Below are 26,151 nucleotides of genomic sequence, written 5' to 3' on the forward strand. Positions count from 1 at the left end.
CTGTTTAGTTGATCTATCCATAGTTGTGAGTGGGGTATTAAAGTCTCCCACTATTATTGTGTTACTATTAATTTCCTCTTTCATACTTGTTAGCGTTTGCCGTACATATTGCGGTGCTCCTATGTTGGGTGCATGTATATTTATAATTGTTATATCTTCTTTTGGATTGATCCTTTGATCATTATGTAGTGTCCTTCTTTGTCTCTTTTCACATCCTTTATTTGAAAGTCTATTTTATCTGATATGAGTATTGCGACTCCTGCTTTCTTTTGGTCTCCGTTTGCGTGAAATATTTTTTTCCAGCCCTTCACTTTTAGTCTGCATGTGTCTCTTGTTTTGAGGTGGGTCTCTTGTAGACAGCCTATATAGGGGTCTTGTTTTTGTATCCATTCAGCCAATCTTTGTCTTTTGGTTGGGGCATTCAACCCATTTACATTTAAGGTAATTATTGATAGGTGTGGTCCTGTTGCCATTTACTTTGTTGTTTTGGGTTCACGTTTATACAACCTTTCTGCATTTCCTGTCTAGAGAAGATCCTTTAGCTTTTGTTGAAGAGCTGGTTTGGTGGTGCTGAATTCTCTCAGCTTTTGCTTTTCTGTAAAGCTTTTGAATTCTTCTTCATATCTGAATGAGATCCTTGCTGGGTACAGTAATCTAGGTTGGAGGTTATTCTCTTTCATTACCTTAAGTATGTCCTGCCATTCCCTTCTGGCTTGGAGGGTTTCTATTGATAGATCAGCTGTTATCCTTATGGGAATCCCTTTGTGTGTTATTTGTTGTTTCTCCCTTGCAGCTTTTAGTATTTGTTCTTTGTGTTTGATCTTTGTTAATTTGATTAATATGTGTCTTGTGGTGTTTCGCCTTGGGTTTATCCTGTTTGGAACTCTCTGGGTTTCTTGGATTTGGATGGCTATTTCCTTCCCCATTTTAGGAAAGTTTTCAGCTATTATCTCCTCGAGTATTTTCTCATGGCCTTTCTTTTTGTCTTCTTCTTCTGGGACTCCTATGATTCGAATGTTGGGGCGTTTCACATTGTCCCAGAGGTCCCTGAGGTCGTCCTCATTTCTTTTGATGCTTTTTTCTTTTTTCCTCTCTGCTTCATTTATTTCCACCATTTTATCTTCTACCTCACTTATCCTATCTTCTGTCTCCGTTATTCTACTTTTGGTTCCCTCCAGAGTGTTTTTGATCTCATTCATTGCATTATTCATTTTTAATTGACTCTTTTTTACTTCTTCTAGGTCTTTATTAAACATTTCTTGCATCTTTTCAATCTTTGTCTCCAGGCTATTTATCTGTAATTCCATTTTGTTTTCAAGATTTTGGATCATTTTTATTATCATTATTCTAAATTCTTTTTCAGGTAGATTCCCTATCTCCTCCTCTTTTGTTTGACTTGGTGGGCATTTTTCATGTTCCTTTACCTGTTGGGTATTTCTCTGCCTTTTCATCTTGTTTAGATTGCTGTGTCTGGAGTGGGCTTTCTGTATTCTGGAGGTCTGTGGTACCTTTTTATTGTGGAAGTTTTACCCAGTGGGTGGGGTTAGACGATTGGCTTGTCAAGGTTTCCTGGTTAGGGAAGCTTGCGTCGATGTTCTGGTGCGTGGAACTTGATTTCTTCTCTTTGGAGAGCAATGGAGTGCCCAGTAATGAGTTTTGAGATGGGTCTATGTGTTAGGTGTGACCTTGGGCAGCCTGTATGTTGACGTTCAGGGCTATGTTCCTGGGTTGCTGGAGAATTTGCGTGTTATGTCTTGCTCTAAAACTTATTGGCTCTTGGGTGGTGGTTGGTTTCAGTGTAGGTATGGAGGCTTTTGGACGGTCACTTATTACTCAAAGTTCCATGTAGTCAGGAGTTTTCTGGTGTTCTCAGGTTTGGGGCTTAAATCTCCTGCCTCTGGATTTCAGTTTTATTCTTCCTGTAGTCTCAGGACTTTTCCAACTTTACAGCACTGATAATAAAACTTCTAGGTTAATGGCAAAAGGATTCTCCCCTGTTAGGGACACCCAGAGTGGTTCACAGAGTTATATGAAGAAGAGAAGAGGGAGGAGGGAGATAGAGATGAGCAGGAGGAGAAAAAGAGGGACTCAAGAGGAGAGAGACAGATCTACGAAGTTGTCTGCTCCCAGAGTGTTCTCCGTAGCCCAGACACCCACAACAATTCACAGAATTGGATTGGGAAGAGAAGGGGAAAGGAGGAAATAGAGGTATTCTGAGGTAGAAAACAGAGAGTCAAGATTGGGAGAGAATAATCAACACACTCCTGAATAAAAATGGGAACTGAATATTGAATTCTTAAATATTCACAATTTATATCATTTACAAAAAAACAAAAATTAAAAATCTAGAGTAGAGGTTAGACTCTTAAAAATACTATATTAAAAACAAAAATCAAAACATACACAAAACAATTGTAGAAATACATATGAAGTTCAGTTTAAAAATAGGGTTTCTCTTCTTTTTTCTTTTTCTGTAAGGTTATAGTGTATTGAACATGAAAATTAAGGAGTAGTAGAGGAGTACTAGAGGACTTTAAAAGACATAAGAGAAAAAGAAAAATAGAAAATAGAAGAGAAGAAGGAAAAAAAAAGAAGAAAAAAAAAAGAAAGAAAAAAAATTTTTTCCCTAATTTAAAAAATCGTAAAAATCTATGAAAATGAAAGTTAAGGAGTAATGGGGGAGTAATAGGGAATTTTAAAGGAAAATAAAAGAGAAAAAATTAAAAAAAAATTTTTTTTTCTTACTTAAAAAATAAAAAAGTAAAAATATATCTAGGAATTTCTCTGGAGCTGTTACGGTCAGTGTGGGTTTGGCTCAGTTTCAGATAGCTCCTCATTCCAGCTTACAGTTCTCGATATCTACAGGTCCTTCCGGTGTAGTCGGTGTTTTCTACAGGGATTTTATTTTATTTTATTTATTTTTATTTTTTTATTTTTTATTTTTCAGTGGGTTTTGTCATACATCGATATGAATCAGCCATAGAGTTACACGTATTCCCCATCCCGCTCCCCCATCCCACCTCCCTCTCCACCCGACTCCTCCGGGTCCTCCCAGCCCACCAGGCCCAAGCACTTGACACATGCATCCCACCTGGGCTGGTGGTCTGTTTCACCACAGATAATATACATGCTGTTCTTTTGAAACATCCCACCCTCACCTTCTCCCACAGAGTTCAAAAGTCTGTTCTGTACTTCTGCGTCTCTTCTTCTGTCCTGCATATAGGGCCATCGTTACCATCTACCTAAATTCCGTATATATGTGTTAGTATACTGTAATGTTCTTTATCTTTCTGGCTTACTTCACTCTGTATAATGGGCTCCAGTTTCATCCATCTCATTAGAACTGATTCAAATGAATTCTTTTTAACTGCTGAGTAATATTCCATGGTGTATATGTACCACAGCTTCCTTATCCATTCATCTGCTGATGGACATCTAGGTTGCTTCCATGTCCTGGCTATTATAAACAGTGCTGCGATGACCATTGGGGTGCACGTGTCTCTTTCAGATCTGGATTCCTCAGTGTGAATGCCCAGAAGTGGTATTGCTGGGTCATGTGGTAGTTCTATTTCCAGGTTTTTAAGAAATCTCCACACTGTTCTCCATAGCGGCTGTACTAGTTTGCATTCCCACCAACAGTGTAAGAGGGTTCCCTTTTTCCACACCCTCTCCAGCATTTATTGCTTGTGAAATATAATCAATGGAACAGAGTAGAAAGCCCAGAGATAAATCCATGAATCTATGGACGACTTATCTTCAACAAAGGAGGCAAGGTTATACAATGGAAAAAAGACAACCTCTTTAACAAGTGGTGCTGGGAAAACTGGTCAACCACTTGTAAAAGGATGAAACTAGAACACCCTCTAACACCATACACAAAAATAAACTCAAAATGGATTAAAGATCTAAATATAAGACCAGAAACTATAAAACTCCTAGAGGAGAATATAGGCAAAACACTCTTACAGGGATTTTAACCTGTTGCACCAGTCCCTTCTGAAGCAGTTCCCTTTGTTTATTTGGCTTCTGTTGCCGGTCTCTTCAGGGCCTCATTTCCGCCCTGACACAGGCTGGCGGAGGTGGGCTCTTATTCAGGTAGCTAGTTCTGTCGCACTGTGGGGAGGGGCTGGTGCTGTTTTCTCCGTCTGCGCTGCTCAGGCTCCCGGCTGCTCTATATGGAGCGCGCCCCACGCTGCACGCGGTTCCAGCCCTTGGGTGTTCCACAAAAACGCGGAACACAAAGCTGCGCCTACGTTTTGTCCCTACGCCGCCGGAGCCAGGCGCTTGACGGGCGCTCTCTCCCCGGGTGTGGCGCGTCTTCTGCCCTGCGGGATCCCAGCCTGTTTCCGCCGGGGCCAGTTGGGTGCATGCGCCCTCTGCCCTCCGTGTCCCCAGCCCCAGTCCTCGCCCGCGCCGGTCGGGTGCGTGTGCCCTGTGTCTAGGCGCGACCCTCCCGGCGGATGTCGACCATCCAGAATCTCAGGAGGTCTTTGATTAGAAAGTGGAGGCCTGTTTGCAGTGTGGTAGGGGATGCAGTCCTTGGGGCTGAGCTTGCCCCCTTCCCCTCCCTCCTGCCTCCTGCCTCCGGCGGGGCTGGGCTGGTCCGCAGCCTGCGAGCTCTTCTCAGGACTTTCTCGGTCCCTTTGTTCTGCGAATGGCCGGCAGTGTGTTTGGGCTGGTTAATTTTCTCTCTCTCTTTTGCTCTCCCACAGTTCAAGTTGGCAACTCACAAAAGCTCCCTCCAATTGTCCTCAAGGCACTCAGGCCCGGATCCTACCCCAAGCAATGCCGCTGGCTCCTCTCCATTCCACCCCCACTTGCTGGTGGCGGATGCGGGCGTCTGGAGTACTTTTCTGCTGGGAGTTGCTTTTAGGCTCGTAATCTGTGGGTTTTATTTATTGTTTCTCTCCCAGTCAGGTTGCCCTCCGAGATTCAAACACTTCCCCCAGGCCCACCAGTGTGAGGGTTTCCCCGTGTCTGGAAACGTCTTCTATTAAGACTCCCTTCCCGGGACGGATCTCCATCCTTAGCTCTTTTGTCTCACTTTTAATCTTTTATATTTTGTCCTACCTCCTTTTGAAGACAATGGGCTGCTTTTCTGGGCGCCTGATGACCTCAGCTAGCGATCAGAAGTTGTTTTGTGAAGTTTGCTCTGTGTTCAGTTATTCTTTTGATGAATTTGTAGGAGAGAAAGTGGTCTCCCCATCCTACTCCTCCGCTATCTTGGCTCCTCCTCTCAATGTCTCTGCTTTTTAATATGCTGTCTAGGTTGGTCATGACTTTCCTCCCAAGGAGTAAGCGTCTTTTAATTTCATGGCTGCAATCACCATCTTCAGTGATTTTGGAGCCCAAGAAAATAAAGTCAGCCACTGTTTCCACTGTTTCTCCATCTATTTGCCATGAAGTGATAGGAACGAATGCCATGATCTTAGTTTTCTGAATGTTGAGCTTTAAGTCAACTTTTCCACTCTCCTCTTTCACTTTCATCAAGAGGCTCTTTAGTTCTTCTTCACTTTCTGCCATTAGGGTGGTGTCATCTGTATATCTGAGGTTATTGATATTTCTCCCGGCAATCTTGATTCCAGCTTGTGCTTCATCCTTCCCAGCGTTTCTCATGATGTACTCTGCATATAAGTTAAATAAGCAAGGTGACAATATACAGCCTTGATGTACTCCTTTTCCTATTTGGAACTAGTCTGGTGTTCCATGCCCAGCTCTAACTGTTGCTTCCTGACCGGCATACAGATTTCTCGAGAGGCAGGTCAGGTGATCTGGTATTCCCATCTCTTTCAGAATTTTCCACAGTTTATTGTGATCCACACAGTCAAAGGCTTTGGCGTAGTCAATCAAGCAGAAATAGATGCTTTTCTGGAGCTCTCTTGCTTTTTTGATGATCCAGTGCATGTCAGCAATTTGATCTCTGGTTCCTCTGCCTTTTCTAAAACCAGCTTGGTCCTTAAGTGACAGCAAATAATAGGCGTATGAAAATTACTTTTGATAATCAGAGTAATGGCCTCCAAATGATGATTACATCATAATCCCAGAACTTTTGATTATATTATTTTATGTAGCAAGAGGGTATTAAGGTAGCAGATGGAGGAGGTTGCTAATCAGTGACTTTAAGATAAGAAGATTGATTATGATTATCTGGAAGAGACTAATGGAAACACAATGAACCCCTGACTGTAGAAGAGGAAGACAGAGAGGTTGAAATCAGAGAAAGATTTGAAAATGTTACATTGCTGTCTTTGAAGCTGGAAAAGTGCCTATGAGTCAAGAAATTCTTGTGGCCACTAGAGGCTAGAAAAGGAAATGGATCAGATTCAGATCAGATCAGAGACCATGTAGGCATGTTGACTTTAGCTCACTGAGATATTTGCCTTCTGATCTCCAATTGCAAGAGCACAATATTTATTTTATTTTATTTTTTACAATATTTTTTATTTCAATCCCTATTGTGGTAATTTGTTACAGTAGCCATGAATGTATTAATAAATGTAATACAGACAAATATTCAATAATTTTTTTTAGAAACTGAATTTAAGTTTCTCAACTCATTTTTTGTGATGCCTTATGTTTTGTTGGTTTTATTTAATTCATAGCATATAATAATTACTTTTTGTTTTCCTTTTTGGCTGTGCTGGGTCTTCCTGGGGGCACATAGGCTTTTCTCTTGTTGCAGTGTGCAGAGATTTTCCCTTGTTCCCATGGGCTCTAGAACACATGGACTCAATAGTTGTGGTGTGTAGCTCTCTAGTTGTGGTGTGTGGGATCTTAGTTTTCAGATCAGGGACTGAATCTGTGTTCCCTGTATTGGAAGGCTGATTCTCAGACACTGAATCACTAGGGAAGTCCCTATATTGTTATTTTTGATTGCAAAAAGTAAGCATGCTTTAATAGAATTTTTTAAAGTATTAAAAAATACAAAGAAAATCATTCATCCTACCATTACCAATCAGATAATTACTGTGACAAATTATTTCAGTGTTTTTTTATTTGCGTGTTTAAAATTTTTTACTGAAATATGGTTGATTTACAATATCATATTAGCTTCAGGTATATAAACAATGATTCAAAATTTTATGGATTATGCTCCATTTAAAGTTATTTGATAATATTGGTTGTGAATTCCCATGACTACTTCACTGTGTTCCCCAACCCAAGCTGTATGAATGCTCTGGTCCCAACTGCTCCATGCTACAGCCTAGCACAGATCTGGGGTGGCTGTAGGAGGGGAAAAGATATGACTGTGGCTTGCATCTGAGAGGATCCAAGGATGCCTACACAGGCAGAGTATTGGACCTCCATAAGCACACAAACCCTATTGTTTCAGCACTCCCCTTTATTGAGACAAAGGCCCCAGTGTGTGAAGAAGGAAAACATACACTTGACGAGAACAGAGCCAGCTCTAGCCTGATCAACAGGCCTTTTGTTCCAGCAACTTGGGAGCAACATGACACCAACAGGATGGTGATGACCACTAAGCAGAGAGGAAGACCCATATCACATGCTACACCAGGCTCTAGCTCTCCCATCACCAAGTTTATAGCAGCCAGCAACCCCTATGGAAAGATATGACTGTCATCCATGTCAAATCCAGCCATCCCACCAAAGGTATTAGACATAAGCAATCTACATAGAGACACTGCTAAATAATAATAATAATAATAAAACATTTAAGATTACAATAGGTAACTGTTTCACCAAAATTCCTTACAGACAGAGAAAATTAAGTAAAATGAAAATGAGTAGGAACTATTCTCATGAGGGCTTCCCTGGTGGGTCAGTGGTAAAGAATCTGCCTGCAGTGCAGGAAATCTGAGTTCGATCCTTGTGTAAGAGGATCCCCTGGAGAAGGGAATGGAAACCCGTTCCAGTACTCTTGCCTGGAGAATTCCAAAGAAAGAGGAGCCTTGCAGGCTACAGTCCATAGGCTCGCACAGAGTCACACATGACTGAAGCTACTAAACAGCAGCATTCTCCTTTGAAAGAGCAAGAGAAAGCCTTTGTATAAATTAAAGAAATGTAAGTGAAACAGAAATAAATAATATACCAAAGAATTCAAAACATTTGTAATAAAAATATATTGATAATAAACATGAATTAAGGAAAAGAATTAACTTAAACACGGATCAATTTAATAAGGAACTAAAAGTCTCCGGGTGTGGAGACTAGTGGCAAAGAACCCACCAGCCAATGCAGAAGATGTAAAAGACGGGGGTTCAATCCCCAGGAAGATCCCCTAGAGGAGGAAATGGCAACCCACTTTAGTATTCTTGTCTGGAGAATGCCATGGAAGAGGAACCTGGTGAAACTACAGTCTGTAGTGTCTCAAAGAGTCAGACACGACTGAAGTGACTTAGCATAGACCCAAAGGTATAAAGCTCTGTATAGTCAAAGCTATGTTTTTTCCAGCAGTCATGTACAGATGTGGGAGTGGGACTGTAAAAAAGGCTGAACACCAAAGAATTGATGCTTTTGAACTGTGGTGCTGGAAAAGAATCTTGTAAGTCCCTTGGACAGCAAGGAGATAAAACCGGTCAAACCTAAAGGAAATCAACTCTAAATAGTCAATGGAAGGACAGATTCTAAAACTGAAGCTCCAATACTTTGACCACTTGATGCAAAGAGCTGACTTACTGGAAAAGACCCTGATGCTGGGGAAGATTTAGGGCAGGAGGAGAAAGGGTCAACAGAGGATGAAATGGTTGGATGGCATCATCAACTCAATGAACATGAGCTTGAGAAAACTCCAGAAGATAGTGAAGGACAGGGAAGCCTGGCATGCTGCAGTCCATGGGGTCACAAAGAGTTGGACATGACTGAGTGACTGAACAACAGCAAAAGTATAAAGAAGACCCAATAAAAAATAGATAATTCAATATCTAAAATAAAAAGCACTCTATATAAAATGAAGGGCATACGCAATGACACAGAAGAACACATAAGTGATTTGGAAGATAGAATAGTGGAAATTATCTAATCATAAGAGCAGACAAAAAGAAATAAAAAAAACAGTGTAAAATATGAGATCTCTGGGATGATATCAATTGTGTCAACACTTGCATTATAGGGATTGCAAACGAAGAGGGAGAGAAGTGTACTGAAAAGGTATTTGAAGAAATTATGACTAAAACCTTCCCAAACTTAAGAAAGAAACAGGTATCCAAATATAGGAAGCACAGTGGGTCCCAAAGCAAGATGAGGCCAAACAGACCTATGCTAAGATATATTATAATCAAAATGGGAAAAGATAGATAAAGAGAGAATTTTAAAGGCAGCAAGAGAAAAACAGAGTCATTACAAGGGAATCCACATATCAACTGATTTATCTGTAGAAACTTTGCAGGCCAGAAGAGAGTGACCTGATACATTGAAAGTACTGAAAGGGAAAATCCTGCAACCTAGGATCTCCTTCCCTGGAAGATCATCATTCAGAATAGAAGCAGAGACAAAGAAGTTCTCAGACAAGCAAAAATGGAAATATTTCATCAATAGGAAACCTACCCTAAAAGAAAAGTTGTAGTCTTCTCTAAATATAAAAGAAGTATCTATAGGAAAGGGAAAATTCCACTAGGAAAGGCAAATATATAGTAAGGATTAAAAATTACTTAAATAATCAGTACATAGATTAAAAGACAAACATATTTAAAAGCAACTATAGCTATAATAGACAGCAGAGAGATAAGCATGAATATGTAAAATATGACATAAAAACACAACATGTGGGGTAGAGGAGTATAAAAATGTAAATATTTAGAATATGTTTGAACTTAAATGACTATCAGCTTATTCAAGTAAATATAATTATGAGTGAAGAAATATGAACTCATGGTAAACACAAATCAAAAACCTATAAGAGATAAACAAAAATAAAAAAAAAAGGAAGGAACCCAAATATACCACTAAATAAACTCATCAAGTCACAAAGGAGAAACAAAAAGAAGAAATGAACAGAGAAGATCATTAAAACAACTGAAAAACTAGGAATAAAATAGCAGTAAGTACACAGCTATCAATATTTACATACCAATGGACTAAACATTCCAATAAAAAGACATAGGGTGGCTGGTTGGAAAAAAGTCCTCAGTAAGCTGCCTACAAAAACTCACTTCAGGGCTAAAGACACAAACAGACTGAAAGTGAGGGGGATGGAAAAGATAGTTAATGCAAATGCAAACAGCAAGAATGCAGGGGTAGCTCTACTCTACTCATGTAAGACAAAATAGAGTTTAAAACAAAGACTATAATAAATGACAAAGAGGGACATTCTATAATGATGAAGGGATCGTTACAAGATGAGGATATTAGAGTTGTTAGCATACACATACCTAAGACAGGAGCACCTATATATTTAAAGCAAATACTAACCGACATGAGGGAGAAACTGGCAATAATACAATAAGAGCAGAGAATTTTAACACCCCAGTTCCACCAATGGAAAGATCATCCAGATAGAAAATCAATAAGGTATCAGTGGGCCTAAATGACACAATAGGCCAATTGAACTAAATTGCTATCTAGAGGAAATTACATCCAAACCCAGCAGAGTACATATTCTTTTCAAGTGCAGATGAAATGATCTCCAGGATAGATCACATAGGTCACAAAACACTAGGTCACAAAACACCCTCAACCAATTTAAGAGAACAGAAATTACATCAAGCATTTTCCTTGACCACAATTATATAAAACTAGAATATTGCAGAAAGCAAACTAAAAGAAAAACTAGATATGGAACAGGTTTTTGATCACAGCTTCAGGATGAATGGACCCTGTTTAACCCTCAATTTCAGAATTTTAGTCTCTAGAACTGTGAGGCAATAAATTTCTGTTATTTAAGCCAACTGATTTATGGTACTTTGTCATAACAGCCCCAGAAAAATAATACACCATCTTTAAATATAGTCAAAGTCAAGGCACAGTAAGATACAATGATTACAGAACTAGAAAAATTAAACTAATATTTAGATATATCCAAGATTGTGAAAAATACCTACCAATGGTTTGATCCTTGCTACTTATGTGAGTCCTACAACAACCCATTATTGAGAGATGGTGCCCTCCTGAGGAGTCTCCCTAGGGCCCCCTTCATGTCTCTGTTCCTCAGACTGTAGATGAAGGGGTTCAGCATGGGGGTGACTGTGGTGTACATCACAGAGGCCACCAGACTTGTCCTAGAGGATGAAGTGACTGCAGAACTGAGGTAGACCCCTAGGCCTGTGCCATAGAACAAGGAGACCACAAAAAGGTGAGATCCACAGGTGGAAAAAGCTTTATACTTGCCCCTGGCTGATGGAATTCTCAGGATGGAGGAGAAAATCTGAGAGTAAGAAAAGAAAATCCCAAAGAGAGGAAATACACCTAAAACAATAACCACAAAATACACCACTATGTTATTGATGAGGGTGTCAGAACAGGTGAGCTTCAGGACTTCAAGAAGATCACAAAAAAAGTGTGGGATCTTCATGTTCATGCAGAAGGACAGCCTCAAGACAGTCAAAGTCTCAAGCAGCGAGCCTGTGACACTGAGGCTCCAGGACCCCAGAGCCAGCAGCCCACAGACCCAGGGGTTCATGATGACCATATAGTGCAGAGGGTGACAGATGGCCACAAAGCGGTCATAGGCCATCACACTCAGGATTAAATTGTCCAGGCATCCAAATACAAAGAAAAAAAATATCTGGGTGATGCAGCTTTCATAGGTGATAACTTTGCTTTGTGTCTGGATGTTCCATAACATCTTTGGGATGGTGGTGGAGGTGAAACCGATGTCTACAAATGACAGGTTGGAGAGAAAGAAGTACATGGGGGTATGGAGATGGGGGTCTGAGATGATGGCCAGGATGATGGCCAGGTTCCCAGCAAATGTGACCAGGTACAAGGACAGAAACAGCCCAAAGAAGAGAGGCTGCAGGTCTGGGTCCTCTGTGAATCCCAGGAGGAGAAAGCTTCTTGTTTGGTTTATTTCCATGTGGCTGCTGGATTTGTTCAGAATCAGCTGAAAGGAAACACAGAATTCACTCCAGATAATAATTACCCTGAATGACAGCCATATCCTTAATCCAAAACCAGGGAGATGTCCATTCATTTGGGGCTAAAAATTTGATCTCTTTGGTAACAAATTGTGGTTGCCATTGCTACTTGGAAAATCTGTTCCTAGGTTCAGTAGCTCTCTCTGAATAAAAAGTATTTGGTAGAAATAAGGGGAGAAAAGATCAATAATTGGACCATAAGTTGAAAAATTATAAATGAGAATATGCTATGGAGAGAGGATATAAAAAATAATCTATTTGACTGATAAAAACTAATGTATTTAATCTATAAAGTCCTAAGTGTAAATCATAGAAAGATTAATGTATAAATTTAGAAAAAGTCATAGGATATTAAAGGTTCATAAAAGAAAGTGTAAAAAGGCAACAAATGTTAGACAAAAATTCTTTCTACTATTAATCTATGAGGGATACTCTCTTCATTGCTAGAATTAATGTCTCTTCAGAAAAGATTAAGAAGGCAAAATTCCATCATGTGGAAGGAAAAATAAATTTTCAAACACTTGCTATGAGAGGATAGTTGACCTGCTTTTCTGGCCTTAAGAAATTAAATCAGCATACAGATCTTTTATAGTTAGACACATACTTATACAAACCCAAGGGGAAATGATCTATAACAAGACACTTTAAATCATGGACAGAAATCATCTTTGAGCGGCAACAAAAGTCTGGATTTTTAGATTCATTTTATCCTACTATTTCTTTCAAAAATAGTCACACAGGTACTCTATACCAAGAGTGAAAAACATTTTAAAATTTGAAGATGCAGTTAAGTTTTACAAAACAAAACTAACTAAAGCAGAAAATTAAGCTAAAAGCAGAGCTAATAAATGAAGAAGAAAAATTTTACAACCAAGAAATAAATTCCAGTGCTAATTCTTTGACAAAAGTCAAATAGAGAAAATCAGATGCTTAATGAAAGCAACGAAAAGAAAAAGAACAGAAATGCCTAAAATTAAGAAAGAGAAAAACAGACACATACAGAAGAAAATACTTAACTTTGCAAGATGATATTACTTACAAATCCTCATTAAAAATTGAAAATCTCTAAGAAATAAATTTATTGATTCACTGGTTAATTCAGCATGTAGGATAACAGATCAATAATTAGAACAACATCAAACCTTGCCTTCAAAATTACCATGGAAACATGTGAGAGAAACATTAAAAGAATTCTCCTTTAAGTATTGAAGAAAAAAAGAAAGTTTACAATCAATAATACTGTTTACTAACACACTTGAGGTATGAAATTATTGTTTGAAGATTATAGATTGGTTTCTGGAAATGAATTAAAAGCTGAAAACCTCTTTCACTGAATATGACTTTAATAAGGCAGTTGCTATTACATAAATTTGTAAAAACCAATAGATGTGTTAAGGTGGCATTGAGTTGCAGATGGTGATATATTGTAATGTTTTACAAAAATCACTCCTATCTAGTTCCAAAACATTATCATCATTATGGAAATCTCTAGTACCTGTGTAACTTTTCTGTGAATCTCCAATTATTCAAAAATGAAAATTGGCAGAAAAAATGAGTGTGAGAGGAAAAAAAGTAGCATTTGTAATTACAGTTAAATGTCTTAAAAGCAGATTACAATCATTTCAAATAGTAGCAAAAGTAGAAATCTGGAACAGGAACTGAAAACCACAAACATACAGTAAATGAGAATGATAAATTTATTATATAAGCTAAAAATTATTGAGGACTACCAAATGTCAAGCACCTGAGCTATGTTTAATAGCCTAAGCTCATTTTATCATCATCACAATTGGTGTGTGCCTACTAAGTCCCTTCAATGGTGTCTGACTCTTTGTGACCCCCATGGACTGCAGGTCACCAGGCTCCCCTGTCCCTGTGACCCCCATGGACTGTAGCCCGCCGGGCTCCTCTGTCCCTGTGACCCCATGGACTGTAGCCCGCCAGGCTCCTCTGTCCCTGTGACCCCATGGACTGTAGCCCGCCAGGCTCCTCTGTCCACAGGATTCTCCCTGTAGGAATAATGGAGCTGGTGGGCATTTCCTCCCCTAGGGCATCTTCTCAACCCAGGGATCAAAACCACCATCTCCTGTGGCTACTGCATTGCTGGTGGATTCTTTACTGCTGAGACACTGGGGATGCCCTGTTTTGAGGTATAGTTAACAAATAACATTATATGAGCATGTGTATGGCATAATGATTTGATATGTGTATATACTGCAAATGGATGGCCATAATAAGTATAATTAACAAATATTTCCATATATAATTATGATATTTTTTTTCTTGTATTAAGAACTTCTAAGATCTAGTCTCGTAGGAACTTCCAAGTACACTATTCAGTATTATTAACTATAGTCACCATGCTGTACATTATAGTCCCATGATTTATTTACTCTACACCTGGATATCTGTATCTTTTGACCTCCTTAACCCATTCCACCCACTGTCTCGGGCCGACACTGAACTTCACTACATTTTTAAAATAATGAATATGTGTTTACAGTAATGCAGTGATAATGATTAGTATGTATAGATGATCACAAAGTGTTAGGGCCAATTTAGAAGCTTAAAATGCATTATCTCCTGGGCTTTCCTGGTGGCTCTGTGGTAAAGAATCTGCCTGCCAGTGGAGGCGACACATGTTCGATCTCTGATTGGGGAAGATCCCACATGCTAAGGAGCAGTTAAGCCCCTGTGCCACAACTACTGAGCCTGTGTTCTGGAGCCCTGGAGCAACAACTACTGAAGCCTGAGTGCCCTAAAGCCTGTGCTCAACAACAAGGGAAGTCACAGCAGCGAGAAGCCATGCACCATGACTAGACAGTAGCCCACACATGCTATAACTAGAGAAAAGCAGCAGTGGACCTAACACAGACAAAAATAAACAAATGCAAACTTTAAAAATGCATTTTCTCCTTTCACTTAATCATCTTAATGTTATGAAGTGGATAGTACTATGATCCCCATTTTACAAAATTTAAAATTGAGACCCAGAATCATTAACTAACTTAATGTGAGAAAATGCATAAACAGATTCACAAGTGTTAACTATATGGAATCCCAGGGAATATTTCTTTTTTTGAACGAATGAATGCATGAAATTTGATAGACGAAAGAACAGAGGTGCATCTTTGATAGAGGAGAATATAGGAACCTGCAACAGCTCCTTAAAAATGCCTAAGATAGCTGGATAAGAACCTATGGAGACATTTTGGCAGCATTCATTCTTGCATCAGTTCCCATTAGAATGGCAAGGTTTTCTCAGAATTGGGTTTCAGAAGACAAGAGAAAGCTGAGAGAGATTGAAAGAGACTCAGGACGGGAATTGTGTAGAATGTTTTAGCAAATGGACTCTTACCATTGTGTTATCCTCATTTGTGCCACCCATGTTAGTACTCTGAGAGTTCTGCCTGTCTCTGTACCTGTTTCCCATGGCACACACTCTAATACCCTCAGTGGGTCTCTAGTTCCCTCGGTCCTTTCTTTCCTGGGTGTTGGATGGTCAACTCAACTCCAAGGAAGTGCAGGGAGGTGATGTCAGGCATCCGTTCTCTAAAAGGGTACAGCTGAACTTCTTCCTGGGACTATGGAGCTGTAGTGAGAGGAGAAAGGGGGGATATTTACCATTTCCGGGGCTTCAGAGATGAATTCTCACAACTGCTCATTAAGTTAATTGTTCCATGTCCCCTATTCCAGGAGAAATTTGGTTCCCATGAGTGAGGAAGCTAAAACAGAAAGGAGCTTCTTTTCTGCTAGGTTTGTACCCATGGGAGCATCTTGGCTTTGACATATGCATACTCCTCCCCATGCACCTTAGTCATGATGCTCTTTTCTCCATAGGTCTTATCTCCAGGGTCCTTTCCCATGAGTATTTCCTCAACATTTCAGTTGAAATCTCTTTGACTATCAAAGACATGCTGACAAATGGTTCATGATCACAGAAGTCCCAAGCACCTGGACTTGGTGTTGTCAACAAAGGACTGCAGCATACCCGACTTCCAACAAAACTGTTTCTAATGACTTCTGTTCATACTCTTCAAGGTGCAATCCACAGACGTTTCCAGGCATGTGATGAGAGAAGTATGGTAAGGTAAGAGGTGGATGTCTGGCTGTATAGGCCGGACTCTGCAGATATCCATAGCTTTACATGGTCGAAACAAGTCCATTAGACTTGATATTCCAATCCAGAGGATAACGTCATCTTTATTAATTGATAAGGTACTGTTTTTAAAGTCATAATCAACATTATCAAAGCATTTTTAGAAAATAAGAACAGGTCATCACTTAGGGTGCTTAGGTATGATCTTACATGTCTGTTAGATTTTATTTCCTTTTCTCCATTCATGAGGGAAGTGCTGTTTTCTATTTTGCTCATGGTGGATCTGAATCCTCAAGATTTTTTTTTTTCCATTTAGTTTTATTAGTTGGAGGCTAATTACTTTACAATATTGTAGTGGTTTTTGCCATACATTGACATGAATCAGCCATGGATTTACATGGATGAACATGTGTTCAGGGTCCCTGAACCCCCCTCCCACCTCCTTCCCCATCCCATCCCTCTGGGTCATCCCAGTGTACCAACCCTGAGCACTTGTCTCATGCATCCAACCTGGACTGGCGATCTGTTTCACACTTGATAATACATATGATTCAATGTTATCCTCTCAGATCATCCCACACTCGCCTTGTCCCATAGAGTCCAAAAGTCCATTCTATACATCTGTACATTGTATACATGTATACATCTATACAAAAGTCCATTCTATACATCTGTCTGTGTCTCTTTTTCTGTCTTGCATATAGGGTTATCGTTACCATCTTTGAATCCCCAAGTTTTATAATCGCTGGATACTTCCTATACTTGAAACATTTTTTCATCTATTTTCTCCCATAACCTGGCTTCCACTTTTAATATCAACTAACTTGTACCTGTTAATGTCACTAATAATCTACTAGTAGCCTCATCTGATGACCATCCACTTAATTATCTTCTGATATTTGACATTTCAACATTTCTTCCTTGAAACTCTTTATACCTTCGATTTCAATTCCTATTCTCTCTGTCCTCCCATTTTTCCAAACTTTTCTGCTTTTACAGGAAACTCTAATGTCCTAACACTCCACAAAAACATGTAAAATACTGGGGAAAATGGTATCAACTTCATTAACATGAAAAACTACTGATGGTTCAGAGCAAAGTAGTGAACACTTAAGAAAAAGGCAACTGGAATCAGATTAGTAAGCTTTTTGATAATTTAGCTTATTATGTCTCCAACATCCCCGTCTTGGCAGTGGCAGTGTTGCAGGTGGCACCACAGTCCCTGTGCGAATTCTTAGTGATGGAGAGCAAAAGATGTGGTTTTCTGTTTTGACCTTTCTTTTGACTCCTCAAAGGATTCGCAAAATTTACTTCGAACAAAGAGATTCCAAGTTACTTTGCTTAACTTGGAATTTCTCTCACGGTGGGAAAGCAGCTATGTGGAATGTGATTGTTGAGCATATTTAAGGACAGATGAGTTATCTGCTGGTGTCTGGGACAGAGGATATGAAATGGGGCAAACAGTAGGTACGCTGAAATTTCTGGGAGGAAAGACTGGAGAGGGAGATGCTTTGGAAGTATGACCATGAAAGTATTCACATATTATTTAGAATTTAAAAGACTAGGCAGGAAGCCTGTTCAGAAAAAAAGCCTTAATTTCTCACCTCTGACTGATAGTCAAGGCTCTGGGCAAGCAGCGTGTGAAGACAAAGGTAAATAATTATTAAATGTTCAGCAGAGTATGAAAAGAAGTCCAAGTGTACACAGGCATGTGCACGTGCGCACATACACACACACACAGCCAAACAGTAAAGTTTGAGAAAGTTTATTTGGATCCAAAGTTTAGGAAATCTATCACTAGCTGACCATTAAGATAATAGAACAGAGACTTTAGTGATCTCATATAGCAAAAAAATATAGTCTATAAAATTTAGTTTATAAAAATCATTAAGCAAACAAACAAATACAGTCTACAATACAACAACAATATATCTCAAGGAGGAGGTGCATAGCTGATTTATGAAACTGTGACAATTTAATATTAACAATATTTAGTTTTCAACAATAAGGAGAATAAATATGATGCATGCAGAGAAATGAGAAAGTGACTCTTTCACAAGAACAAATCAAATAGTAGAATTTGAGACTCTGGGCTTGTCAGAAAAAGGATATAAACTGTCTTGAATACACTCTAAGAGCTAAAAAGAGCCATGTACAAAGAATTAAAAGAAGCCAGGAGGATGCAACAACTTACGTATAAAGGGAGTCCCAGAAGAGCAGTTGAGGGTGTTATGCCCGATGTCTGAATCCCCGAGCAGGAAGAAAGAAGGCTTTCAAGACAATGCAACTCACAAAAAAAGGGAAGTTTATTACTGACTCGAGCCAGGAGCTTCTGCCGCATCCATCACAGCGGTGCAGGGTCAGAAAAGTGCTGAGTCCAAGCTGTTACGCAAATTTATAAGATATGCATAAGCGGTTAGTAGCTGGCTTAAGTGGATTGGTTACATGTTTGCAAAGCAATTCTATTGGTATAGACTTTCGCGGGCTTTTCAGCTCTCCCTTTGTTTCTTACTGGGCGCATATTGATTGGCTGGCTCCAGGTTACCTGATGGGGGTAGGGAATCTTACCATTTCGGGGGAAGCTAAAACTTAGGTCCAGGCTGCCTGTCATGGTATTAACCTGGTAGCCTCACAAGGGAAAGTGGCAGAACAAATGTTTAAAAAAATAATGACTGAAAAGTTCCTAAAGTTGATGAAAGACACGAATCAATGTGCTCAGGAAGCTCAAAAAACTACAAGCAGGATAAACTTAAAGAGATCTATCCTGAGACATAGTGTAATCAAATTGACAAAAGAGAAAGACAGAGAGGACCTTGAAAGCAGCAAAAGAGAAGTGACTTCTCACAGAAGTGTATTAGTAAGATTAACAGTAAGATTAGTAAGATTAACTTCTAATGGGAAGTATGAGACTTAGAAGGTAATGGGATGCCATATTTAAAGTTCTGGGGGGAAAGCTCTTAAGCAGCAAAACTATATCCAGCAAAACTATCCTTCAAAAATGAAGGATATTATCTATTAACAAATTAAGCCATGCTACAACTTGCATGAAAAGACGAAATATTATGAAAGTGAAGGATATTCAACACAAAGACCATATATTGCATGATTCCTTGTATATAAACTGCATATAATATATAGATACATACAGACATACATGGAACACTTTTTCTGTGACTAGAAAAGGAAGTAATGGGGAGCAACTGTTCTTCTAATGTATAAATGATTTTATGTTGAAATGATGAAAATGTTTTAGAACTAGATTGAAGTGTTAGTTGTACAATACTCTGAATGCTCTAAATGATACTGAACTGTTTGTCTTAAAATGGTTACTTTGTTATGTGAATTTCAACTCAAATTATTTTTTAAAGAATGAGAAATTTAGACATTCCCAGATTAACAAGTTGAAGTTTGTTTTGGGTAGATATACTGCCAGGGTCCAGCCTCGGCAGGATCCAGGGGAGACCCTCAGGATGAACAGCGTCAGTGACAGAGAGAGAGAAGACATGTGAGACCAGCCTTGATAGGGCCAAGTCTGCGAGGGAGAGAAAGAGAAAGAGAGAGAGAGAGAGAGAGAGAGAGAGAGAGAGAGAGAGAGAGAGAGAGAGAGAGAGAGAGAGAGAGAGAGAGAGAGAGAGAGAGAGAGAAAGAGAGAGAGAGAGAGAGAGAGAATGACCAGACGGGGGTGTTTGCAGGGTCTGACAGAGTCTGGCAATGCTTTATTTTTTACCGTGGCTTTTATACCCTAAATTAGTACATTTCTAAGAGGAAGATAGTTTAACATTACATCAGCTTGTTCTTCACGAAACCAGGGTGTTTTCTGCATGCTTCTTTGTTTATGAGGGTCTTGTACATTATCTTCTGGCCTTGGGGCCTATTGACATTTTATGACCTAGGTGAATGCAAAGCTGTTTTCCGTAATCTATTCTTTAATGAACACAAAGTTCAGTCCTTTTGCAGAAGTTATCAGTTAAATTTATCTAAAAGGTTTACCACACAAAGACTCTGTAGCTCCAGTGAGGCAGCCCCTGTTTAGCATTCCTGGTTAAAATTAGCAATTTTAAACTCTTATTTTTCTAAATCTTTAACTGTAACCACTTTCAGAATAATATTTTTATGTTCTCTAATAGGGCTTCCTCACCCCCGAAGGGCTCTGTGCCTATTAGGGCCTTTATGTGATCAGGTTCTTTATGCTGTTTTATGATTAGGGTATTATAAGCAATCACGCATATTAGTACTAAGGCATAAATGCATTTGCCAAACAAACTAAAATACCAGCAAAGGAGTTTAAATTAAAACACTCCTTTCACCCTGGATAATCTCATAAAATACCACCACCTGGGAAAGTTATTGATTAAAGTTCTAAACTGATTCTTATTTGGAAAGAGATTGGGGAAGGCCTTCTGCCTGTGTCTCAGAAATTAGGTAGTAGTCTATTGAAGCAAGCATCAGAAAGACAGATATCATCTTTAAGGTGAGCGCTGGGGGTAACTTTTCGGAATCCCTGAAAACCTGATCCGCCTTGCCCGTCAGGTCTTCTCCTCTTGACCTTGTCATGGGTGGGATCTCGTGTGCTGGCTCCCGGCAATATACCCTCTACATAATGCTTTGTGATCAACACAGTCAAAGGCTTTAGTGTAGTCAATGAAGGAGATGTTTTTCTGGAATTCCCTTGATTTTTCTATGATCCAACAGATGTTGGCAATTTCATCTCTGGTTCCTCTGCCTTTTCTAAATCCAGCTTGTACATCTGAAAGTTCTTGGTTCAGGCACTGTTGAAGCCTAGCTTGAAGGATTTTGAGCATTATCTTGCTAACATGTGAAATGAATTTAATTGTGCAATAGTTTGAACATTCTTTGGCATCGCCCTTCTTTGGGATTGGAATGCAAACTGACCTTTTCCAATCCTGTGGCCACCGTTGAGTTTTCCAAATTTGCTGGTATATTGGGTGCAGCACTTTGACAGCATCATATTTTAGGATTGATCAGATGTAATGTGCTTAGTTGCTCAGTTGTGTCTGACTCTTTGTGACCCCATTGACTGTAGCCCAGAAGCCTCCTCTGTCCATTGGGGATTCTTCAGGCAAGAATACTGGAGTGATTTGCCATGTCCTTCTCCAGGGGATCTTCCCAACCCAGAGATTAAACCCTGGTCTCCCACACTGCAGGCAGATTCTTTACTGTTCTGAGCCACCAGGAAAGCCCTGAATCAGATGCATATCTGTTAATTGGAGCCACTAAATTAATGTTAATAAAGGGAATTGTTCTCTATCTAAGGCAGTGCAGTAGGTGTTTACTCAGGATTCTGAAAGCTCTTGTCACTCAGATGGGATTTGCTCTTTCACTCTGGCTGTTGTACCTGGATCGCAGAATCCCACCAAACACCACAGGAGCCGCGGATCAATGCAAAAGCAGTGAGGAACTTTATTACAATCTCGGGCAGGGACTCTCTTCACACAACGGCAAAGGAGCCCCTAGTGAAAGCGGCAAATCATTTTTATACTGTATAGCAGGGGAAGCGGGAAGGGAAGCTTAAGGGGATTGGTTAATTTTTCAACTAAGGGTGTCTTGTTAGCTACTGATTGGTGGGTTAGAGTAAGGGGGGGGGGAGGGACTTTCCTGTCCTCCCCTGATTGGCTCGTTGAGTTTCTTTCTCTTTAAATTTCGTTTTCTCTCCTCGGGAAGGGGTTTTACTCAAAATGGTGGTGCTATGGAGTCGTTTGGGTTTCACATTTCGCATGGCCAAGGGTGGCTGCTGAATTTTTTCCCCAAATACCTTGATACCCAAGACATAATACTGCCTCAGTTTTACCACAGTGTGTGGATTATCATATGTCATGTCTCTATCCTACGTTAAGAAATACTTCAAAAACCTTAAAGTGTTTTTCAATTCCTTGAAGTAATTGGCTGGAGACAGTGCTCTCTTCATCACACAGTGTGACTGTTTCACAACAGTTGTGAAGATCAATGTCCTTTTGGACAAGATCTTCCTGCTTCTATCAAGCAATTGTTTGTTTTAATGTTCTGGATACTGTCAGTCTTGTGATTGCTCATTATAGATTAGTTATGCAACTTTTCCATTTGCCTCTTCCCTCTTGACAGAGCCTGATTATATCTGGAAGTACTAAGATGCCCAGCAAAGATACCATATTTTCCACATCCTTTTCAATCATGGACAGTACTGGATATTATGTTAAGTTATTGGGTGGGGATATTGAAATGCTCTGTAGAAGCCTTTTCCATTTCTATCTGGCATTTGCACAAGATGATAAGGCTCTCGGAGCTGACATACCTTGGAGAACTATACACTATAGATGCGGGGACAGAAAGATAGAATCAACCTTGAGACATTGCTCATGTCCTTCTTTTATGAGGGAGATAAATCAACCCTTAATTGTAAGTAAACAATATACTTTTTAAAAATGTAACATGACTATCCTTTCAGGAAAGTAAAATGAAAATTACTTGGGATAGTATATATTATTTGAGAAGAAATTATTCTTAAGAAATCCTTGTTGTTCTATGAAAGAAATAAAAATATCCAAATATTTCAGATCAAAAGTTGGGAAAGATTTTGTGGCATAGGACAAAGGATAAACAGGAAAACTTTATCAGACTCAGGAAGTGAATTACAAAGTGAGTTACTTAAATTGTATAAAGAGGTGGAGACAAAGAAATGGACACTCATGGAAATCAGTAGAAGGAACAAGGTCTACGTCCACAATGTGATCAAGGCAAAGCAGTTTCTGGCTCAGTTGCTCTTTGTCCTGCAGTCAAGGGCACTTCTTGAGACTCAGGAAAGTCATCCTGGTTAGAGCTGCTGTCCCATAAATGCTTTCAGAACTCTCATTATGTCTTTATTCCGCAGACTGTAGATGAAAGGGTTCAGCATGGGTGTGACCACAGTGTACATCACTGAGGCTGTTGCACTTGAGTGGGAGCTGTGGGTACCAGCAGAGCTAGGGTATACTCCTAGGCTTGTACAATAGAACAGGGAAACGACCAAGAGGTGAGACGCACAGGTAGAAAATGCTTTATACTTCTCCTGAGCTGATGCTATTCTACATATGGAGGAAATTATCTTCGAATAAGAGTAAAGGATTCCAACCAGGGGACCAATGGCCAGTAGCAGTGATGTAAAATATATCATCATGTTGTTAAGAAAGGTGTCAGAACACGCAAGTTGGATGACCTGATTGAGTTCACAGAAAAACTGGGGGATTTCTAAGTCTTCACAGAAGGTCAGATCCAAAGCTATTAAACTTTGTAGCAAAGAGTTCAGGACACTCAGGATCCAGGACACCAGCACCAGCAGTGCACAGACCTGGGGATTCATGATGATTGTGTAGTGCAGAGGGTGACAGATGGCCACAAAGCGGTCACAGGCCATCACAGTCAGGAGTAAGTCGTCCAACACTGCAAAGAGTACAAAAAAATACATCTGTGTGATGCAGCCTTCGTAAGTTATAGCTTTGCTCTTGCTCTGGATGTTCCACAGCATCTTTGGGATGGTGGTGGAGGTGAAACAGATGTCTACAAAGGACAGGTTGGAGAGGAAGAAGTACATGGGGGTGTGGAGGTGGGAGTCTGAGTTGACAGCCAGGATAATGAGCAGGTTCCCCAATACAGAGATCAAGTACATGGAGAGGAAAAGACCAAATATGAGAGACTGCAGTGCTGGTGCATCTGAGAATCCCAGAAGAAAAAATCCTGAAATTCGTGTATAATTCCGTGGTTCCATGTGCTGGAGGTGACTACCAGAAAAATTTAAAAAGATTAATTTTCACATAAGCAAGATTTAATAGCCTAGAATTAATGCTATGTTTATATTGTAGAGCCAATACATTAATTTTGTATTTGGTGGCTTGCCTGGTCCCCATTAAGGGCATCCTTTTTCCATTTTTATAGAAATACATTTCCCACTGTCAGCCTGATATTCAAGTATAATGTATACTACTATTTTTGAGAATATCTTTCATGCATTTGAGGAATATATATTGACTACAGACCATGTTCCAGGCATAGCCAGAGCATAGGGATGTTTTAAAATAAGTCTTTATAATCTAAAGACTAATGGCAGTGAGAAAATACAATCAAACAAAAATAATAACAATGTAACATGTCTAATAGCACAGATGCAATGAAGAAAAGGAAAGCATGTATAAAGGAAAGAGTGGATAGAATGTGTTATTTTTATTGGGAGTTCAACCAAGACATGCCAATAAGGTAGCGCTTCAACAGACACCTTAAAGAAGAACTAGAGAGAAAGAAAGAAAGAAAGAAAGAAAGAAAGAAAGAAAGACAGAGAGAGACAAGGTTACCTGAGGAAATATGTGCCTGGCAGAAGGAACAGCCAGTGCAAAGGCCCTAGGGAAGAAGTGTACTTCAGAAACTCAAGGCCCAGAATGAGCCAGTGTGTGGTGGGGAATGAACAAGCCATAGAGTGATGAGGGATGATGTTCGCAGATATTGAGGAGAGAGCAAACCTGCCTGTTGCTGCTCAGGCTTTAAGACACAGGGAGCCCATTGTCCACACCATGTAAATCTTGCACTTTATTAATCTCTTTGCAAAGGCATCTGGTGAATTGAAAATGATCCCTTCCTTAGCACTTTATAGAATTGAGTTATGGTCCCTGAATTATGAGTTACTTTGGAATCTATCTTTCCAAGTACCCCTACTCTGAGGACTGCTCTCAGTTCACAAGGCATGAGCACACACACACAGAGACACACACACTCACACAACATTCCCAGGCCTCCTAATCAATGTTGTTTCCATGTTCTTTCACTCCCTCTCACACTGTTTCACTGTTTAGGCTCAAGTAGATACAGCTCTAGCTTCCCAGAACAAATATTCTTTCTCTAGAGAATTTAGAAAAGGTACCCAGAAATTCTTAAGTCTCCCATGGACAAATAGACTTGGGCTCCATATTGCTATGTCCATTTTTTTTGCTTTTGTACTTAAATAAACATAAACAATCTGTCCATAAACATAGAGAGAGAGGACTGAAATGGACTCAAGAAAGAAAATATCTAGTAAATTCAGGTGGTCCTTGAGAGACTTTGAGGAGATAAAGCTTCTTTGGTTTTTGGCAGCCTGATTAACCCCATTTGATGCCAAGCAAAAAAAAAAAAAAAAAAAAAAAAAAAAAAAAAGCGCTTAAAAGATAAAAGTGGTAATACATTAACAAATTGAAGATAAAAACCATATGATTATCTCAATAGATGCAGAAAAAGCCTTTGACAAAATTCAACATTCCATTTATGATAAAAAAAACTCTTCAGAAAGCAGGCATAGAAGGAACATACCTCAACATAATAAAAATCTATATATAACAAACCCACAGCAAACATTATCCTCAATGGTGAAAAATTGAAAGCATTTCCCTTAAAGTCAGGAACAAGACAAGGGTGTCCACTCTCACCACTACTATTCAACATAGTTTTGGAAGTGTTGGTCACAGCAATCAGAGCAGAAAAAGAAATAAAAGGAATCTAGATATGAAAAGAAGAAGTGAAACTCTCACTGTTTGCAGATGACATTATCCTCTACATAGAAAACCCTAAAGCCTCTACCAGAAAATTACTACAGCTAATCAATGAATATAGTAAAGTTGTAGGATATAAAATTAACACACAGAAATCCCTTGCATTCCTATACACTAACAATGAGAAAACAGAAAGAGAAATTAAGGAAACAATACCATTCACCATTGCAACAAAAACAATAAAATACTTAGGAGTATATATACCTAAAGAAATGAAAGACCTATATATAGAAAACTATAAAACACCAAGGAAAAAAATAAAAGAGGACACAAATAGATGGAGAAATATACCGTGCTCATGGATTGGAAGAATCAATATTGTCAAAATGGCTATACTACCCAAAGCAATCTATAGATTCAATGCAATCCCTATCAAGCTACCAATGGTATTCTTCACAGAACTAGAACAAATAATTTCACAATTTGTATGGAAATACAACAAACCTTGAATAACCAAAGCAATCTTGAGAAA

The 26,151-nt window shown here is 39.3% G+C and overlaps 2 protein-coding genes across 2 annotated transcripts; both read right to left on the bottom strand.

The window, feature by feature from the left end:
- Positions 1-11,032: 11,032 nt before the first annotated feature.
- On the bottom strand, positions 11,033-11,974 carry LOC136155546 (olfactory receptor 7C2-like). The gene has a single exon (XM_065917387.1). It carries the CDS (start codon positions 11,972-11,974, stop codon positions 11,033-11,035), a length of 942 nt encoding a protein of 313 aa, XP_065773459.1.
- A 10,968-nt stretch (positions 11,975-22,942) lies between these two features.
- LOC136165781 (olfactory receptor 7A17-like) lies at positions 22,943-23,872 on the bottom strand. The gene has a single exon (XM_065932041.1). The coding sequence runs from the start codon at positions 23,870-23,872 to the stop codon at positions 22,943-22,945; it is 930 nt and encodes a 309-aa protein (XP_065788113.1).
- Between the last annotated feature and the right edge of the window lie 2,279 nt (positions 23,873-26,151).

Source organism: Muntiacus reevesi, chromosome 1, assembly GCF_963930625.1.
Source record: "Muntiacus reevesi chromosome 1, mMunRee1.1, whole genome shotgun sequence".
NCBI classification, from domain to species: Eukaryota; Metazoa; Chordata; class Mammalia; order Artiodactyla; family Cervidae; genus Muntiacus; species Muntiacus reevesi.

Coding starts and splice junctions, on each gene's coding strand:
- LOC136155546 (XM_065917387.1), bottom strand. CDS start 11,974: ATGGAAATAAACCAAACAAGAAGCTTTCTCCTCCTGGGATTCACAGAG.
- LOC136165781 (XM_065932041.1), bottom strand. CDS start 23,872: ATGGAACCACGGAATTATACACGAATTTCAGGATTTTTTCTTCTGGGA.